Genomic DNA, 20,396 nt, shown 5'->3' with positions numbered 1-20,396 from the left:
AAGGCTGGATTGCACCAACAAGGTTTAACTTTAAAACCAGATTAAATCATGGTTTAAATTTAAATTCTGTTGCACTAAACTTTAAACCTAGTTCAAAATTAAGACAGATTAGATTTAAACCTCCCTTTAAACCTCAGTTTAATTTTTACTCTAAACTAAGTTTAATTTTAATCCTGTTGCACCAGAACTTTAAACTCCAGTTTAAACTGTGATCTAGGGTTAATTTTAAACTGACAGTGGAGGAGGTTTAATTTTTTCAATGGCTGCATTTTTGAGCTGGAGTGAGCAAAATTATGAAGTTCCTTGAGGAAAATTGAGAGACAGGCAGCTCTGTCTCTCAATTTTCTCTCTTTTGCTTTGTTTTGTTGCGCACAGAGACGTTTCTGGGCGGAGAGAGACAGTGTTTTCTCTGACAGAGCTCAGGTGAAGCTACTGCAGCAGAGTAGAAGGCTCAGGGCTGCTAGCTGCACTAGCTGTCTCTGATGCTAACGAGTGCTAGCACGTCTCTCCCTCTCTCTCTCAGCAGCAGTCAGGAGGACAAAAGAAAGAAGTACAGTCTGAGTGAAGCGCTGGAGCTGCAGACCGATTCCTGACCGTCACTGACAACTAAAGCCTCGACTGGTAACAAGTATGAGGACCGTTGTGGGGAGCTAGCTCGATGCTAAATCCGGCGAGTGGTAGTGGTTAGCATCCACCGCTAACACCATCTTCCCAGCTCGGCTCTCCTGTTTAAAAAACAAAACAAAACCAGAGGCTCCGTGTTGGTGATGGCGGGTATCGGCCCAGACTGTATTTCGTTTCCTCTGCGGTCTTGACTGCTGCTGTCAGTGGCAGGAGGCTAGTCTACACAGTTGAGCCCGCCCAGCTTGAATGTTTTGTTTACAAACTGCAACGAACAAAACTCCATTTCGCATATTTAATTAGTTTCCTTTATACACACTTGTCCCTACTGATTTAAATCAGTTTAAATTCAGTTTAAATTCAGTTAAACTGAGTTTTACTAAACTGAGATTAATTTTAAATGGTGCAACAGAGCTCTGCTTAATTTTAAACATGGATTAACTCATTTTAAACTGAGTTTTACTAATCTCTGATTAGAGCTAATCTTAGATTAAATTAAACCTTGTTGGTGCAATCCAGCCTAAGAGTTAAAAATAAAAAATCAGCACAATACGTGATATAAATGTCTGGATTAACAAACTTTTACATTTCACTGTACATGTGGAAAGTGGCGGCGTGGTGGTGCAGTGGATCAGTGGATAGTGAGCTGTCACCTCGCAGGTTTGATCTCCGCCTTCCTCCTCCCACAGTCCAAACACTTTATGTTGACAAAATATATTATAGGTGTGAACGTGTGTGTGTGTGTGTGTGTGTGTGTGTGTGTGTGTGTCTGTGTCTGTGTGTGTGTGTGTGTGTGTGTGTCTTACAATCAAATCTGGAGCTGCACAATGACTGAAGTCATAATAAATCAAAGTGCAAAATGTGAATCACACTCGTCAGCATCATTAATGTTGTGTTGCTATGGAGACGCCCTGGACAACAAACCATCAAGGGTCAAAGTTTGTTCGGGTCCAAGACTCAACAAACATCATCATCATCATCATCATCATCATCATTCCTGAGTGGAAATTAAACTCAAAGTCCAGAGGATTGGACCTCTGACCGACTCTCAGAGATGTCACCGGTCGTTTCCACGGTCGTCAGCGGCGACAGCGTGACAGCTGAAGGTGTGTTCAGGTGTTCAGACAGAGCGTCGGTCACCGAGTCGTCTGACTGGTCCGACCGCTTCACATGGAAACTGACTCTGTATCTAATCGTTAACACTGTCTGTCTGGAAAACAACCAGACAACAACAACAACAACAAGACTGTGACTGTGTAGTTATCTGGTTCTGCAAATATGCAAGAAGAAGGGAAAAAATCATAATTCAATTATATATATCATAATAATGATATTTATAGATGCCTTTAAAAACAGCCAGGGTCACTTTACAAGTCAGAGCTTGAGTGAATTCCACTTCCTATCTTAACCTGCAATCTCAAAAATGCGCGCTCCAGTTTAAGGGCTGAATCGCCTCAATACTGAGATTCTCCGACACCACCCTTGGGAGCAAGGGCTACCCAGAATGCAGTATTTTCTTTGTTATATAGATATAAATATCACGAAAACCATTGTATTATCTTAGTTTAGGCCCATTTTATGGATGATTTACCTCATTGTTGCATAACATTTAGCCTATCTTTTATGTTACAATCTTTTGTCAGTAGCCGGCTGGTGCGGACGCCGTGTTGCTGTGATTTAGTTACAAAATGGTCATTTTTCTCAGTGGTAATGTAGTTGTTAAGTTGTTTAATCAAGATACAGCCTATGACAGGGCTGATGTCATCTCCCGTAGCCGCAGAGTTATCTAAAGATAGTTACAGCTGGTGTTTACCTTTCAATAAGCCGTGGTATGCAGTGACTTTCAGCTGAATATGTCCGTGGTTTATGGTATTTATACAGATTGCTATTTGTTTGAATATCAATTTATAGGCTGCAAAAAAAAACTAATACCCAAAGTAATAACTGACAGATAGTCCACAGTCTGAATATGTATCTGCATTTAAGGGGTGTCCCATTACTAAGTCACAAAACAGCCCTTAACACTTGGTTTTGAGGGTTAAGATAGGAAATCAATATGACATATAAGAGCAGTTATTGTGGACATAATATAATTATTAAACATTAATAAATTATTCATTTATTTTATATCGCTTTTCAGGGACCCAAATAATAACAACATTAAAGCTGTTAAATGGTATTTTTAGGAGCAGACTGAACTCCAGTCGTTCAGCAGGTACAGACAGAGATCTGTCTATGTTTTATTAAAGTTAGTGAGTGAATAATTTACAGTCTCATCTTATTTAAAAAAAATATTCATAATGAAAAATTAAATAATCACCTCAGTACGTCTGATATCTAATCAATACGAGCTGATGATGATGTTCTATGTGTCTTTTTTCACCTTGTTGTATCATTGTTGTGAGTGTGACGACAGACTGGTCCGACCGCCTCTAATGGTTATTGTTATTCTTTACCTGCACAGGTGAGACAGGTGACTGTTACCATGACTACCAGGTGACAGGTGGCAGGTGGCAGACTGACTGAGTGACTGAGTGAGTATAAAGTCATCAGCACCTGCACCTGTAGAGTCCTGACGTCACCATGATGAGGTCGGTGTCGGACCGACATAACGTGTCATGACTTGGTATGATTTTAGAAGTATTGTAGGCTACAATTTATAATGTTGTTATGTAACTTTGATGTCTTTCTTCTTACCTTTTACATTTTTTTTTCTACTAAAAGCCTAACTAGGGACGGGAAACTAGCTTTAGCTATAATCTCTGTATGCAGAACATCAGTCACATTGACTTGTTTGTAACGAGTGGAAGTGTCACTATGTTAAGCTGCTTTGTCCCTATCAAATAAACTGAATGAAAGCAGAAGTAAGCGATCCGGTCGTTTTGGCTAACTTCTTGTCAGCCGATGGAGTTAGCACTCCCCGCCCTCGTCATGGATCTATTGGTCCTCGTCCCTACGTCACCACATTCACGCGCATCCCTTGGCTGCACACACAGAGAGGACTGCCCCTTTATGCCATTCTCTTTCCTCATTGGATAAAGCTTGTAGGATACAAGGAAGTCTATACAAGAAGTTTTCTCCTCGGCTCACAGCAGAGCAGAGTGACTGACAGACCCGCGTGTTTCGGACCAAACACTCTATGTAAGTGATTGCTGTCGGAAGATAGAACTATTTAAAGGGACAACGAGGAGTTTTGGAAAAGCGAAGTGTTTTCACACTACATTTATGAGCCTCCGCGCACCGTGAAATTCTTTGACCGGCGCAAGACAGACTCATGTTTTCATTCATCAAGAATTAAAGTCAGAGGTTCGAAGACGATCACATACCGTCGTAGTTCCGACCATAAACGGCGATTCGGTGGCGTTATTCTCATGACTCGCCACAAAACCGAAAGTAAACGCTGGTCGGCTCGACCAGCATTTCCACCACCACTAATAATAACAAAATAACGATAGAGACAAAACGATATATTATTTATCGAAAATGGGCCCAATAACAAGTGTGGGTAGCGTAGATTCATCCACATTAACGTGAGACTTTTTTATAACCAAATAGAAACTCCTCGTTGTCCCTTTAAGACTTATATTAACACAAATATTCCGCTTACTTCTGCTTTAAATTAAATTAAACCTGTCAATCACCTGGAGGACTGTGGACAGGTGGAGCTACAGGGCTGCTGCCCGGGATGATAATAATAATAATAATAATAATAATAATAATAATAATAATAATAATAATAAATGTAGCCACGTCATCATGGAGCTAATTAATAAACAACAACACTTCCTTCAGTGTGCTGCAGCTGATCTCAGGCCTGTAGAGCCGCTGCCACCTGGACCGGTCACCTGCCGGTTACCTGCGGAGCTCGTGGGGGGGTCGAACCGGGACCTGTCTGGCCCGGTTGGACCCGGGTGGACCCCCCCTTCCTTCCCCCCTAGAGGAGGCCGAGGTCCCGAGGGAAGGAAGCGAGGAAGCGAGGGGACAGATTAGGTGTGTCTCGTCTCACCGTGAACCGACGCCGCCGCCGGACCAAACTTTGCTGCTTCCCGTCTCTCTCTCTCCGAGCCGAACCCGCTCCAAACCGGTTCAAATCCGCCCCGAACCGGTCCGGGTTCCTCCCAGACCCGCTCCGCTGCGACCTCCCGCCTCCTCCCCGGTGATTAGTCCGGGTTTTCGGGGCCGTTTCTGGGGCGAAACAACAGAGAGAGACCGTGTTTCACTACCTGACACCACACACACACAATAATCACCCGCGGTGGGCGGGGACAGCGACGCACGGCACGTAGCCCCGAACGAGGATGCCTCGTATGTGAACACCTGCAGTCCCTCCTCTCCACTCTTTTTCGTGTTTTCCCCGTGGATGGTTTAATAGGAACTTTTTTTAATGCAATGAAGAGGATTTGATTTTGCCCACAACATGCTTTCAGACAAAAGCAGGGCACAAAAACAGCAGTGACCTTGTACAATATCCTATATGACGCAGCTCATACTGTATACAATGCAGCTGTCTGGTACAACGTAGAACAATGAGTCTGTACTTCACAGTTCTTCTACTGTGTAATATTTTAAAGTGGGAGAAATAAACAGCAGTAAAAACACCAGTCTCTCCACTCAGATCACGTGACCCCCTCCCCTCCCCCCACTGCCTGTTTAAAGTTTACTTTCACTTTTGAGCCAGCGTTTTTCGTCGCAGTTCTTTCTCACCTGTTAAGGTAAGGTAAAAGTTAAAATGTTTGATCGCTGATCAATATGGGCTGTAACTGCCTATCACTAATTAATACAGACTGTTAGATGGCGTTTTCTCGATAACTTCCAGTGTTTTAACATTCTTGTGTGAATGCGTATAGGCTAACGTGTCTCCCAATATGTGTCCCCTGTGTTCCTTGTTTTTAAAGCACTTTGAGCTGTCGTGGGCATGAAAAAGTGCTATACAAATAAAGCCTGATTGATTGATTGATTGATTGATTGATTGATTGATTGATTGATTGATTGATTGATTGATTGATTGATTGATTGATTGATTGATTGATTGATCATCGACCAATACTGCGTATCACTAATGATACCAATATCACAGATCAATACTGAACACCTCATGTTGTTATCAGGGTTTTCCTGAGACTTTACTGATTATTGATTTTCCAGTATTTATCAATGTTCAGCAACAGGTTCTTCACAGTAACTGAGTACATTTAGTGCAGTACAGTTGTGAGGTATTTGTACTTTCCTTGAGTATTTCCTTGTTGAGCTACTTCCTGCAGTACTGCAGCTCATGTACCTGACAGGTGAAGCTACTGGTCACTTTTCAACTGCAGGTTGTAGATTAAAAACACTGTCTCTGTGTCCCCACCATTCATGTCTGTGGTTACACACAGCAAACACTCTGGTTATTGATTATTGGACACAAATAATTAATATTGTTCTGAAGAATTTTTTAGAGCTGCCTGCAACAGTTTTTCAAGCAGGAATTTTCAGTTTTCAGCCTCAAACAATGAAGATTTCCTTGTTTTCTTTCACTGTAAACTGAATATTTTTGTCTCGTTTTATTATTGCCATAATAAAACGAGACATTTGAAGACGTGGCCTCAGACTGAGATGAACTTGAACGCATTATTTGTCTGTGTTTTCTGACATTTGATGAAGCAGACGATGAAGAGTCTTTTTCTCTCTCTGAATTTCCAGTGAGTGAAATGACTGAATGTTGTGATAATGAAGCTATAAGTTTACTACCTACACCGGGACAAACTTTGCATTCAAAGTTCTTCACGTAGCTAAGGTGCCTAACGTGTGAACACCTGCAGTCCCTCCACTCTTCTTTCTGTTTTCCCCGTGGATGGTTTAATAGGAAGTAATTTTTTAAAATGCAATGAAATGGATTTTATTTTACCCAAAACGTGCTTTCAGACAAAAACAGGGCACAAAAAGCAGTGACCTTGTATAGTAGGCTATATGAGGCAGCCCATTATTGCTGCTTACCCTGGCCTATACATCTGGTACAACATAGAAACATGAGTCACAGTTCTTCTACTGTGTAATATTTTAAACCTTTATGGTTCAGTGGGAGAAATAAACTGCAGTAAACACACCAGTCTCTCCACTCAGATCTGCAGCTTCATGACGCCATCTAGTGGACTGATAGTAGAAGTACAGCAGCTGATGGCAGCGTCCTCTTCCTCACTGCTGTGTGACTGCATTCAGCTGACACTGATATGAAGCAGAGAAGAAGAGCCAATCAGTGGAGGAGCAGCTGGAGACATGGTGGACATGTGAGCTGCTGTGCACATGAATGATGTGTGTTTCCTCTGCAGGTGAAGCTACAAAGTGTGTGTGAGCTGATGTGGATGTGACCTCAGCAGCATGGATCAGTGTGAGGACAGACAGGAGGGAGCTCCTCCCTCTAAAACCACTCTGTGTGGGGGACATCAGGGCCAGACCAGAGGTCAAAGGTCAGAATTAAAACTGTCAGACTTTTCTCTCTAAAAGTCAGTTGTTGTGTTTATTAAAAGATTGAAGATCAAAGATTGAAGATAATCAGTTTCTCTTCAACATGCACATTTATCAGTTGTGTTGTTGTTTCAGGATCCAGCAGCAGAGACCAGACTCTCCTGAACCCAGCTGTCTGTCTTTAAAGAGCAAGGTGTCAAAGGACGGGTTAATTGACCTTAAAGGAGGACGAGGTTCAGCTGATCAGATGTAAGACAAAACTAAATTTCAAAGCTTTCGAGTCTCTGTTGAATGTTCTTCCTGTGGAGTCAAATTTCAATGATTCTCCATAAAATCAGAGTTTATAACTCAGATACACATTGTCCCTACCTGAACATCCACATGTTAAAGGACAAGTGAAGTCTTTTACAACCTGTACCTTATTTCTGGCATAAAATAAGGTCATTTACTCACCCATGTAACTTTGGTGTCACTTTGGACAATATTTAGGTCCATTCAAGAGTTGCTTATAGCCATATAGTGGGAGTGATTGGGGCACGGAAATGCAAATAACACATCTGCCGCAAAACTCATTCTGTTATCGTCATCCAGGGTCTGTAGAAAGCTGACAAATATTCAACCAGGTTGCATAAAACTGCAAAACTTTTCTGTATTCATGTTCCATGTATGTATTTATTTATTTATATATAAACAAATAAATACATAAATCAAAACTATTTAACACCAGTTGTGTTGTTGTTTCAGGATCCAGCAGCAGAGACCAGACTCTCCTGAACCCAGCTGTCTGTCTTTAAAGAGCGACCGGTCAATGGATGAGGTCATTGACTTTAAAGGAGGACGTGGATCAGCTGATCAGATGTAAGCTGTAACTGACAGTCAGATTCAGGTTATTGTAGAAATGAAACAGTTTGTACGACGTGTTGTTGAACCAGGTCTGAAATCAAAGTGTCTCTGTCTGTTGTGACCGTCCTCAGGGGACATATAAAGTCCATCTTGTCTTATCTCTCTGTCCTGATGTTCACTTGACACTGATTCCTCCACAGAGTGGACCAGGAGAGCTCAGAGGTTCCCAGTGGTCAGTCTGCCCAGCAGCATCAAACACACCTGGACTCCATGTTTATGGTGGGTACATGTCCAACAGCTGCTGTTACATCTGTTGTGTTCACCATCATCTCCATGCTGCACTTTGACACCAGTGGATTGTCAGTCTGTCAGGTTTTAGTTTGATGCTGTCACTCATAGAGTTTCTGTTCCAGCTGCTGGAGGAGAACATGGTCACTTTTGTGAAGAACGAGCTGAAGAAGATCCACAAGCTTCTGAGTCCAGATTACCCAGAATGCTCAGGGAGTCAGAGGGAGGATGAGGAGGTGATGGATGGTGAGGATGAAGAGCAGAGGAGCATCAGAGAGGCGTTAGTGAAGATCACAGTGAAGCTCCTGAGGAGCAGGAAGCAGGAGGAGCTGGCTGAGCGTCTGCAGAGCAGTAAGAGGATTTCTGTAAAGATTCAACATGATGGACAAATGAGACGTTCACTGATATCAACATATGGAGGGAAACATGTTAATATAGTTGTTATTTAGAGGAATTAAAGCAGATATCAGTGGAATGTTTTTGTTAATATAAGTCCTAAATAGTCCTATTTTCCGTCAGCAATCACTTACATGAAGTATTTCAGCCTAAACACGAGTCTCTCCGTCACTCTGCTCTGCTGTAACCCGAGGAGAAAATTTTCCTTGTGGGATACAAGTGTTATCCAATGAGGAGAGAGAACGGCATGAAGGGCTGTGTGTGCAGCCAAGGGATGCGCGTGAATGTGGTGACGTAGCACGAGGACCAATTGATGCCTGACAAGGGCGGGGGCTGCTAACTCATGGTGCGTTCACGGAAACTCGTACTTTGTGTTTTTCCTTCCTGTGAAGTCATACCAGTTCGATCTGGTACGAGTTCACGGGTCGGAAGTAACGAGTGGCCGTTATAGGGAACTTTCACAGACAACAGGACGGTAAAAACACGAGCTACGGGTTACCTGGAACGCTACCAAGTCGTAGTTGTGACTTGAAGCTGTAACTTACGGTTTCAAAAGCCTGCCTTGAACGCAGCATTAGCCGAAACGGCCGTGCCGCTGTTATCTGCTTTAACATGTTAAATTTATTATTGATCTGATTTCTTGTGTTTTCATTCAGATCATGTTGCTGCAGTTTGTCGTCGTAAACTCAAATCTGCCCTGAAGAAGAAGTTCCAGTGTGTGTTTGAGGGGATCTCTAAAGCAGGAAACCAAACCCTTCTGAACCAGATCTACACAGAGCTCTACATCACTGAGGGAGGGGCTGGAGGGGTCAATGATGAACATGAGATCAGACAGATTGAAACAGCTTCAAGGAAACCAGACAGACCAGAAACAACCATCAGACAAGTAGACATCTTTAAAGCCCCACCTGGAAGAGACCGACCAGTCAGAACAGTGATGACAAAGGGAGTGGCTGGCATTGGGAAAACAGTCTTAACACAGAAGTTCACTCTGGACTGGGCTGAAGACAAAGACAACCAGGACATACACTTCACATTTCCCTTCACTTTCAGAGAGCTGAATGTGCTGAAAGAGAAAAAGTTCAGCTTGGTGGAACTTGTTCATCACTTCTTCTCTGAAACCAAAGAATCAGGAATCTGCAGCTTTGATCAGTTCCAGGTCATCTTCATCTTTGACGGTCTGGACGAGTGTCGACTTCCTCTGGACTTCCACAACACTGAGATCCTGACTGATGTGACAGAGTCCACCTCAGTCAACGTGCTGCTGACCAACCTCATCAGGGGGAAACTGCTTCCCTCTGCTCGCCTCTGGATAACCACACGACCTGCAGCAGCCAATCAGATCCCTCCTGAGTGTGTTGACATGGTGACAGAGGTCAGAGGGTTCACTGACCCACAGAAGGAGGAGTACTTCAGGAAGAGGTTCAGAGATGAGGAGCAGGCCAGAGAGATCATCTCCCACATCAAGACATCACGAAGCCTCCACATCATGTGCCACATCCCAGTCTTCTGCTGGATCACTGCTACAGTTCTGGAGGAGCTGTTGAAGACCAGAAGGAGAGGAGAGCTGCCCAAGACCCTGACTGAGATGTACATCCACTTCCTGGTGGTTTATCTAAAACTGAAGAAGGTCAAGTATGATGGAGGAGCTGAGACAGATCCACACTGGAGTCCAGAGAGCAGGAAGATGATCGAGTCTCTGGGAAAACTGGCTTTTGAGCAGCTGCAGAAAGGAAACCTGATCTTCTATGAATCAGACCTGACAGAGTGTGGCATCGATATCAGAGCAGCCTCAGTGTACTCAGGAGTGTTCACACAGATCTTTAAAGAGGAGAGAGGTCTGTACCAGGACAAGGTGTTCTGCTTCGTCCATCTGAGTGTTCAGGAGTTTCTGGCTGCTCTTCATGTCCATCTGACCTTCATCAACTCTGGACTCAACCTGATGTCACAACAACAAACAACATCTCAGTGGTTTAGAGACACATTTACACCTTTCTACCAGAGCGCTGTGGACGAGGCCTTACAGAGTCCAAATGGACACCTGGACTTGTTCCTCCGCTTCCTCCTGGGTCTTTCACTGAAGTCCAATCAGAATCTCCTACGAGGTCTGATGACTCAGACACGAAGTGACTCACGGCCCTGTAAGAAAGCAGTTCAGTACATCAAGAAGAAGATTGAAGAGACTCCCTCTGCAGAGAAAAGCATCAACCTGTTCCACTGTCTGAATGAACTGAATGATCGTTCTCTCGTGAAGGAGATCCAACAGTCCCTGAGATCAGGACGTCTCTCCACAGATAAACTGTCTCCTGCTCAGTGGTCGGCTCTGGTCTTCATCTTACTGTCATCAGAAGAAGATCTGGATGTGTTTGACCTGAAGAAATACTCTGCTTCAGAGGAGGCTCTTCTGAGGCTGCTGCCAGTGGTCAAAGCCTCTAACAAAGCTCTGTAAGTGTAGAGATAGTTGGATTTATTCATCATTATATAATGACCGGTCTGTGTTTTCAACAGGACATAAAATAAATTCCTTCCTTCTTTAATTCCTCATGATCATCTCTTCAGACTGAGCAGCTGTAACCTCTCAGAGAGAAGCTGTGAAGCTCTGTCCTCAGTCCTCAGCTCCCAGTCCTCTAGTCTGAGACACCTGGACCTGAGTAACAACGACCTGCAGGACTCAGGAGTGAAGCTGCTGTCTGGTGGACTGGAGAGTCCACACTGTAGACTGGAGACTCTCAGGTGAGTATCCATCAAGCTGTTTATCTGCTTACACTTGAACACATCACCAGGTGTTGACAGTGGTTTCCTGTGTGTTGTGTGTGTTCAGTCTGTCAGGATGTCTGGTCACAGAGGAAGGCTGTGCTTCTCTGGCCTCAGCTCTGAGCTCCAACCCCTCCCATCTGAGAGAGCTGGACCTGAGCTACAATCATCCAGGAGCCTCAGGAATGAAGCTGCTGTCTGCTGGACTGGAGGATCCAGACTGGAGACTGGACTCTCTCAGGTATGGAGAGGCTGCTGCAGCCACACACACTGTCTGATAGAGGAGGAGGAGCTGGAACATTTTCTATGGCCCTGTTCACACCTGATCACACCTGGTATTAACATCTGTCTCAGGTGATTGATGCATTGATAACATCAGATCTGATCACTCAGACCATATACAGAGGTGGTGTAGGCCACAGTGAAGCTCCGCCCACTCCAATGACGTCCTCTGTCACAGTCTGACTCGTCCCAACACAGTTTATACTGAAGCCAAAATCTTTGAGTGTTTCAAACATGAGCTGTGCAGCTTCCATCAGTCACAGTGATGAACTACTGGGATCAGGAGTTTCTCCTCATGACTTCTGTGTCTCATCATGACTCACTGTGTCATATTCAGGAGAAGAGATCTCAATGATGAAACCAGATGTTGGCAGCTGTGCTCTCAGTCTCTCTTGATGTTTTGATCAGACTTTATTTCAGAGTTGATGAGGAAACATTTCAGCTGCTGCTGGTTTAAAGTTATGGTTGGTAATCATGTTCAGAAACACTTTGGGCCCTAGTTTGCTGGCGCAGCGCAGGCGGCGCAAGGTAACGCAGCCGGTCTAATGCAAGTTTCGACCAGCGCAGCCTAGTGCAAAGTCAGATTGGCAGATTGGCAGATCGCACTGTGCTGAGATAGGCGTGGCCGCGCAGCAGGGGGAGGCGTCACAGATTCAGCTTGGTGCAGTGGAAGTTTCGTGCGAAAATGTCCCGCCGAGCAGAGGTTGCGCTGAAAGCTCGCCACCTCCAACCAGGTCTACTCTCAGCGCAGGGCGGAGCGCAGCAGGTGCAGTGGAAGTTTGGCTGACTGACCTGCAGTGCACACACGTCACCAAGACCTCACAGGCAGATCTCCACAGTTCCAGGCACATTTCAATGCAATAAATATCCACAATAACCACTATTTAATGCAACTAACGGAATCAACACGTGAATTTATATCTATATAGATTGTCCCGTCACATCTGACGTCAGATCAAAGCAGAGATCAAAGGCTGTCGGCACGTAAAGGAAACTCCACCTGAATTAACACAGCAGGGACGAACTGGCACTGAAAAGCAGCTTTGGATGTCCCAAAAGCAGGACTGAGGGTGGATGACTGCATGTCGCTGCCGTGTTGAGATACGCACTGTGCTGTTGTGATGATCCGCTTTATTTATTTATTTACTTATTAATTCATTAGCGCGAGCGACCACGTCGTCACGCAGCCGTATTGAAAAACAAAACACAAATCATCATCTCTCTTAGTCCACCACAACAGCCTCGGTATCAGATAGTCAGTATATAGCCTACTACAGTATGCATCTCTATCACAGAAAAAAAAGAAAAAAAGAGACGGGCAGACAGAGAGAGAGAGAGAGCGTCCTTTATGCTGATTTCATCCCGCATGGTGTTTGTTTATGTTGTGATTAGTGTACACCTCTCATCTGTCTTACACAGGGTTTGAATAAATATGAGTTTCTTTATTAGTTTATTAGTTGTTGTTTTTTACTCTAAACAGCCGTTCTCAGTGTATCAGATCAAACCTGATTAAGGATATTAGTTAACTCATTATTGGTCACTCTGAGCTCGGACCTCCGGACCAAAACAGCTGTTTCTGAGGAGAGGAGCTCATTTGATTGGTGAAGATCCGAATCGGCTGTGTTAATCCCACTTCTCCTCCTCCTGTCTCCCTCCCGCCCTCTCTCCTCCCCCTTTGCCATTTGCGCCGGTAGGAGGGACGAGGGGCGTGTTTGCGCTGGCGTAAGTCTGACTGCGCGGCCCAGCAAACTTGCGAAATGGACCTGGACCACACCCCGTTGGCGTGGCGAAGCTGCGCTGAGCTTAGACTTCACCCGGTCTAGGAAACTAGGGCCCTTTTTGTTATACTGGGTGAAATGGTCCTTTTATCCTGAGAGTAGTCGATACATTGTATGTACATACATGTAGGGATGGGCATTTCGAATAATTTTCTAACCGAGTTACCTAACCTGGTGTTACTCAGGTAACCGATTACTGTAATAAAAAATAAAATGACGTCATGTCTGACGGACAGAACGCAGCCGGTGCATAAATGCGCTCTGTCCGTCAGACAGTCCACATCACTGACACACAGCGTCGTCAGACTAAATATCAGGTGGATAATAAGAGTAGAGATGGAGTTCAAGATGCACATCTGCCCCATATGTGCATCTTAAACTCCAGTCTTTACTCTTATTATCCACCTGATATTTAGTCTGACGACGCTGTGTCAGTCGGGGAATAAATGCGCTGCATGCGCGCTGAGAGGCTGCCTCAGAGGAGAAAACTTTTTTTCTTTCTTTTTTTTTTTATCATTAGCGGTGCTTATTTATTAGTCCAGACTGCATTTTGGTGCCTTCGGTCCTCTCTGCCTCGCATCGTCTCAGGAAATAACTGGGAAGGTTTCAGAATGTTTGTAAACTGAAAGCAGCATATTTTCTAACAGACTTGATGTTCCTGTCGTCTCCCTCCCGACGGTTTACGCCGAGGGAACCACCACAGATTATTGTAAAAGGTTTGAAAGTCCGAGGCTCGATCCAAAAACACTTTTACACAGCAGAAAATCACGTTGCTTGATCCGAAACTGTTTAACACTACAAAAAGCTGAACCATGGCATGATGATGTAGTTTTATCTGACACTAGACTGCGCTCTAACGTGCCGTTTTTTTAATCCTAGGTTAACCGGATAATAAATTCATAACCGTGTAGCAGATTGCCTACTCGGGTACCCGGGTACTCGGGTAACCGTGCACATCCCTACATACATGTATTCAGAAAAGGGAACAAAAACAATCAGACCTCTGTGGCAGCTGCAGGATAGACAAAACTCTGACCAATCCATGCTTTTCGCTCCGAAAAGGAAAAACCGATTAGATGCCTTCATGTCTAGTTCTGCCTACGCCCAATCAAGCTGCCATCTCACTCTCTCGCGTGCGCGATCAGAGTCTTCACCCACGTCTGCGTAAAGGTGAAGGCGTGGCTTCAGAGAGAAGTCTGAGGAAAGGGGCTGGGACTTTTGACTTTGTATTTTCAAAATGTGGCCAGATAGAACCGTTTTTCCAGAGTCTCCAACCCTCTCTGTCTGGTCAGATATTGATGATCAATAGTCAGCTCAGTCTCTCTGAGATCCTGATCTTGTCCTGATGAGATCTGTTGTTGTGTTGAGGAGACAGTAAATCACAAGTGTGACATCCAGATGTCATCACTGTCCAGAGGCCTGGAGCTGTCAACCAGAAGAGAGTGAGTGTAGTGAACAGTGTAATAATCAGTGTTTGTGGCTGAATGTGTGTGTGATCAAACAGCTGTTTTCAGACTGTGTGTGTGCTGCTCAAACACGTCTGACTCCAGATCAGATGAAGCCACAAAGTGGCTCCTTAATGAAAGTCTCCAGCAGCTGGAGCTTCACTTCCTGTCTGAGTCCATGTGCTCTGAGCTGAGCCTGGTTCTCTCTGCTCTACAGTTTCTCTGCTTCCTCTGGACTCTGACTTCAAGTCCAGTAAAAATGTGTGGACAGGTTTGATGGAGCTCAGGACTGGTCCTGAGGACGGCTGCTTTGTTCCACATGATGTGACTGATCTCAGTGAGTCAGTGTGTTGCAGCTGATCTGTGTGAAGAGCAGAGAAGAACAGAGTCATTGATCATGAGATCCTGATCCGTCCTGTCACTGTGATCAGATGGTTTCTATTAGAGCTCCTTCATCCACTCACTGCTGCTGTGGCTCCTGTGGAAACCTGCTCACAGCCTCATTCTTCAGCTTCCTGGGGAGTTTTCTTCAAACAAACACAAGTTGTGTTCACACTCAGTGTTTCTCACTAAACTCACTGTTTCACTGAGCTCTAACATACATGTTGAGTGTGTTTCCTTCCTCATCAAACACTGAAACCACCACTCTTCTTCTTCTTCTCCACCTGTTGTGTCTTCATCTTCTTTGCTGTGACGTGTGTTTGTGCAGCTTGAGAGTCAGAGAGTGAAAGTGTGTGTCTGACACTGCAGTGACATCACATGGAGAAAACACATGATGAAGTGTTTCCTCCTCGTCTCCTCCTGCTCTGTATCATCACTAGATAAAGACTCCAGCTCCTTCTTCTCTGTGCTCAGTGTTCATCCATACATACCAGCCTCCATGTGAACACAGTGATAAAACAGTGTGTGTGTGAGAGCCATGTAATGTCCATGTGTGCATGCTGACAGAGAACGTGCTGCTCTGACCCCCCTCCTCCTTTCAGGGTGCAGCCTGCTGGAGTCCAGTGTTTGTCACCAGGTCCGAGGAAGTGTAAGTGTGTTTTTACTTTATTTTTACTTTTACTTATTTTTACTTTTTACTTTATTTTTACTACTTACTTTACTACTTTTACTACTTATTTAAAAAAAACTGTTAAAAATAACATGTTTCAGAAATATGACCTGGTGTAAATGTAATAAAACCACACGTAAAGGTGTATTACACATACATGTGCATAAGTGTCTGCGTGTGTACATGTATGTGTGAAAATACATCAATTTATTTTATGTCACTTTTGTTGTAAACGTTGTTTGTTGATGTTTTTCTTCTTCTTCTTCCATTTCTTCTTTGCTTGGATGTAGGTACTATCTAATTTGTGAATTAATTCTTTGTAACAAGGGCTAGACAATATAAGTTTGCTTCTTTCTGCCCCCTTTCATTCAAGAGTTACAGTATTGTCATTGTTTATTTTATTTTTTGTTTTTATGCTCGATAAATGAATGAAATAAATAAATAAACTAAACTAAACTAAACTAACTAAACTTTGAGCTGCACATTCAACCATCTTCACACTGTCACATCACTGACGTCATGAGTCTTCATCAAACTGTCAATAACTGATCACATGATCAATAACTGCAGCTGTGTCTTGTTCTCTCCATCAGATTCCTGTCGACTCACAATCGACACAAACACAGTGAACACAAACATCAAACTGTCTGACAACAACAGGAAGGCGACATGGGTGAAGGAGCTTCAGTCATATCCTGATCATCCAGACAGATTTGACCTTCGACCTCAGCTGCTGTGTTCAACTGGTCTGACTGGTCGCTGCTACTGGGAGGTCGAGAGGAGAGGAGTGGTTCATATATCAGTGAGTTACAGAGGAATCAGCAGGAAAGGAGTCAGGGGAGACTGTGGGTTTGGAGTGAACGATCAGTCCTGGAGTCTGTACTGCTTTGATGGTGGTTACGCCGTCTGGCACAATAACAGACGGACAGACATCACCTCCTCCTCCTCCTCCTCCTCCTCCTCTGTCTCTAACAGAGTAGCAGTGTATGTGGACTGTCCTGCTGGCTCTCTGTCCTTCTACAGAGTCTCCTCTGACTCACTGATCCACCTCTACACCTTCAACACCACCTTCACTCAACCTCTGTATCCTGGGTTTGGACTCTACAGTTCTGGTTCCTCAGTGTCTCTGTGTTGAGTGAATCAGAGTCTCCTCCTGTCACAGAAACCTTCTTACTGTTGAACAGACAGTTCAGTCTCTACATGTCTGTCTCTGTCTCTCACTCACGTTTTCACATTCATGGATTAAATCAGTTGATTTTTTTAAACTCTTCTCAATGATTCTTGTAAACTTCTTCCTCTTCCTTTAAAGATGGAAGCGTTGATTATTACAGGACAAAAACCACGGTGACTTTTACTCAGCTGCTGATGAAGGACGAGGCCTAATATCACCAAGCTAAAAGTCTCTGAGCCGCCAGCGTCACTGAGGAGAAAAACACATTTTAAACAAATTCACTGTTCATGTTCAACTTTACAGGCTGTTTGTGAGCTGGTCACAGGTAAACAGACACAACAATAAACACAACTGGAAACAAACATAATGTTGTAGAGACGCTGAATAGAATGAATTACATGTGATTTATTTTTCTTTGTGGTTTTACTGAATCAACTAAAACAATTTGAATCAGTTTTATATGTAATGTGCATTTCCTGCAGCACAAAAACCATCAACTACTAATCCTACCAGCTAATAATTTCTTCTGTTACCATGACGCTGAGTTCATGACGTTTGTAGATTTAAATTTATCTAGACTTTGAGACTGATTGTTTTTTATTATATATTTCTATAATTATTACCTAACTGCTCTTGGAAACTGGAGCCAATTAACACTCAGAACTTAATTTTCGTTTATTAGTGATCATTGATTGGTTCATGGATTGTTTGGGATTTGATTGGCCGTGCACATTCCTGTTTGACGACACATGGTTGTATGGTTTCAATCTGACACAATAAAATATAAAATAAACATGAACTCATGTTGAAGACCATGTTTTTTTTTAGGGCTGGCCTACACAGGCACCTTATCCCCCAAGGTTGGGGGGGGGGGGGGGGGGTTTCTAGGATGAGTTGACCACAAGTGGTGTGTCTACCTGTTCTGTTATTGGTCAGTGTAGCCTAAACATTAACTTTATATTTTCAATATTTAAACTGTTTAACAATAAAATGTGAATTTAAAACATTATAGTTTCTGCATTTATGCAGTATTTATCAGTAATACAGTGAAAATTAGAGGAAATGTGAAAATTTACTTTGCAAGTCCATTTTGGTGTGCACCCCTAAATTTTCTGCTTGCGCTCGTAAAATTTTAAGTTAGGGGCCACTGTGCTCTTAGTCGAAAAAAATAAACAGTATAAACTTTGTGTTTTTGCATGTAGCTAGTCACTCACCTCAGATAGCCTAACTGTGGAACATCCTGGAAAGACATTACAATCCGATCGCAGAGCGCCTAGCTCTCCCCGCCACACAAACGAACAATTTTTTTCTTGTTGTGATGATTCTCTAATGTCCAAAATATCTCCAACTGTTTATTTTTGTAAAGAAGACAACTGATTATCGGAGAAAACGGACTAGATTTTTTTCCCCCGACTGGATGGATGAAGCTCCGACATGAGGTGGCGTGGTGGCGTTCAATTTCACGTTTTCAAGTAGGAGGTCGGGAAAGAGTTCCCAGTTCCGAGTTGTCCTGAACGCAGCATTAAAGCGGTAGGCTACGTCACACACGTCAGAAAGGCGGAAGTGAACTAAAGAGTTGAGTGTTTCTGGGGGAACTTTGACAGACAGTTGCTGCTGCTGCTGCTGCTGCTGTTGCTGTGGTGACGGGGTCGTTGTGTCCGTGAACAGGTAAAGATAAAGAAACTTTAACCTGTCGAGGCCGTGAAGGCGCCGCAGCTGACATGGTTTCCACGGTGCAGAACACGGACGTGAAGCAGGTAAGTTAAGAGAGACTCACCTGGGGCTGAGGCAGGTTATTATGGGCTGTCTCACACCCACAAACACAACGAGAGATCTGAATTTCACACATCTGCAGAAGAACTCCGACAGAAACCAGAGGAGTGAGGCTGTTTATCAGATTTGTGCACCAGACTCCGTTTAAATAATCATTATTTTAAGTATAATAATGTTCTTTTTTGAAGCAAACATCAATTAAAGCTCATAGTTTGAGACGTGAGTGACTTATGTTCAATTCGGCACAGAAATAAAATCCACGCAGCCACACGTTGCACTAAAATCCAAACCGATTCATCTTGCACAAGTTCCATCAGACCGGGAGAGATTAGAAAGTGATTAAAATATTAAAATATAAATGCATAGATTATATAATGTACGCCGATTTGAGGAGCGGGACCTAATTATTTCTAAACAACCATAATCATTTATTTACCTGTGACACTTCTGTCGCAGATTAGTGACGTAAATGTGAACTTGCACGTTTTCTAGTGGAGATCCGGATCGATGAATAAGAGGCTGAAATTCAGGTCAGTTTCTGCAAAGACTGAGAGAAAACGAAGCAGAATTATATTTTAAGATCTTTATGATTTAGAAAACAGAAGTTAAAATGTTTTATAATTATGTCTAAAAGGTCAGTTTGCTTTTCTGCCCCCTTTTATTCATAAGTTGCATTATTTTTTTTGTGTCAAACCAAATAGAAGGTCTCTGGTTAAACTCTTTATTTTATTTCTTAAATGAATGAAACAAATAAACCAAAAAATCCATGTCCATGCTAGTTCTGTATTTCTAATTTCTGGTACTTTATACTCTACTACTATCTATCTATCTATCTATCTATCTATCTATCTATCTATCTATCGTTCTATCGTTCTATCGTTCTATCTATCTATCTGCCTATCTATCTACTACAATTAAACCTAAAAGTCTTGACTTCACCACATTTATCTGATAATATAAAACAAAGATATTATCAGCACATAAGAAACTTGTTTTATCGACACACAATAATAAAAAAAACAAAAACATCAACATATTTGATGTGTTTTTGTAGGTCAAGACAAGATGAAACTGTACTGATGCTCATTTCACCTTCACTGTCACATTATGGAACGACTCAATAATCAATATCCAATAATATGATTTACATTTCCTATCACTATACGTATATAACTCATGTCCTGTGTTTCTTCTGCAGAAAGATGCTGATCGTGCGGTGGTCGTTGCCGTGACGTCTCGGTCGGTGTTGGAAGGTGGAGCCGATGGTGAAGAGGCGTACGAAGAGGGCGTGGCCTTCCCGCTGCTGCAGGTGTGTGGAGGAGTTAATGTGTTTATTTCATCATCGATCTCACTGCTGTTCAACTATTTAATACAACAGCATCTATGAACTGTCAGATTTTCACTCAGCTGTAGTGAAACTGAACTCGTTGCACAATGGAAACTGTCTCTTTTTTCAGCAATATGATGATTAAACACTTTACATTCATAGAAAAACATAAAATAAATACAACTCTCCAACTCTAAACTCACACTCTGAGTCAAGCAGCTTC

General features: G+C 43.1%; 3 protein-coding genes across 3 annotated transcripts in view; 2 read left to right on the top strand and 1 right to left on the bottom strand.

Moving 5' to 3' along the window:
- Positions 1 to 20,396, bottom strand: part of LOC146986424 (protein NLRC3-like) — a 478,141-nt gene that overhangs the window by 342,386 nt on the left and 115,359 nt on the right. The window lies entirely within an intron of this gene.
- LOC146986432 (protein NLRC3-like) lies at positions 1,676 to 17,484 on the top strand. Its single transcript, XM_085780356.1, has 6 exons — positions 1,676 to 1,727; positions 9,249 to 11,037; positions 11,152 to 11,325; positions 11,414 to 11,587; positions 15,835 to 15,881; positions 16,496 to 17,484. The coding sequence occupies exons 1-6, from the start codon at positions 1,676 to 1,678 to the stop codon at positions 17,035 to 17,037; spliced, it is 2,778 nt and encodes a 925-aa protein (XP_085636482.1). The 3' UTR covers positions 17,038 to 17,484.
- Positions 18,655 to 20,396, top strand: part of LOC146986431 (protein NLRC3-like) — a 16,785-nt gene continuing 15,043 nt past the window's right edge. The window contains exons 1-2 of the mRNA XM_085780355.1: positions 18,655 to 18,830; positions 20,045 to 20,155. Coding sequence (XP_085636481.1) covers positions 18,795 to 18,830; positions 20,045 to 20,155 — 147 coding nt within the window. The 5' untranslated portion in view covers positions 18,655 to 18,794. The remainder of the gene's footprint in view (positions 18,831 to 20,044; positions 20,156 to 20,396) is intronic.

The sequence above is a fragment of the Trachurus japonicus genome, chromosome 6, assembly GCF_045865225.1.
Source record: "Trachurus japonicus isolate A0001 chromosome 6, Traja_1.0".
Classification (NCBI taxonomy): domain Eukaryota; kingdom Metazoa; phylum Chordata; class Actinopteri; order Carangiformes; family Carangidae; genus Trachurus; species Trachurus japonicus.
Note: the sequence above shows the minus strand (reverse complement) of the source record. Positions and strands in the feature narration are given on the sequence as shown.

Bases quoted from the DNA above. Each gene is read 5' to 3' on its own strand.
- LOC146986432 (XM_085780356.1), top strand. From the start codon at position 1,676: ATGTCACCGGTCGTTTCCACGGTCGTCAGCGGCGACAGCGTGACAGCT. The intron at 11,038-11,151 runs GTAAGTGTAGAG...TCATCTCTTCAG, and splicing joins AAAGCCTCTAACAAAGCTCT to ACTGAGCAGCTGTAACCTCT. The intron at 15,882-16,495 runs GTAAGTGTGTTT...TCTCTCCATCAG, and splicing joins GTCACCAGGTCCGAGGAAGT to ATTCCTGTCGACTCACAATC.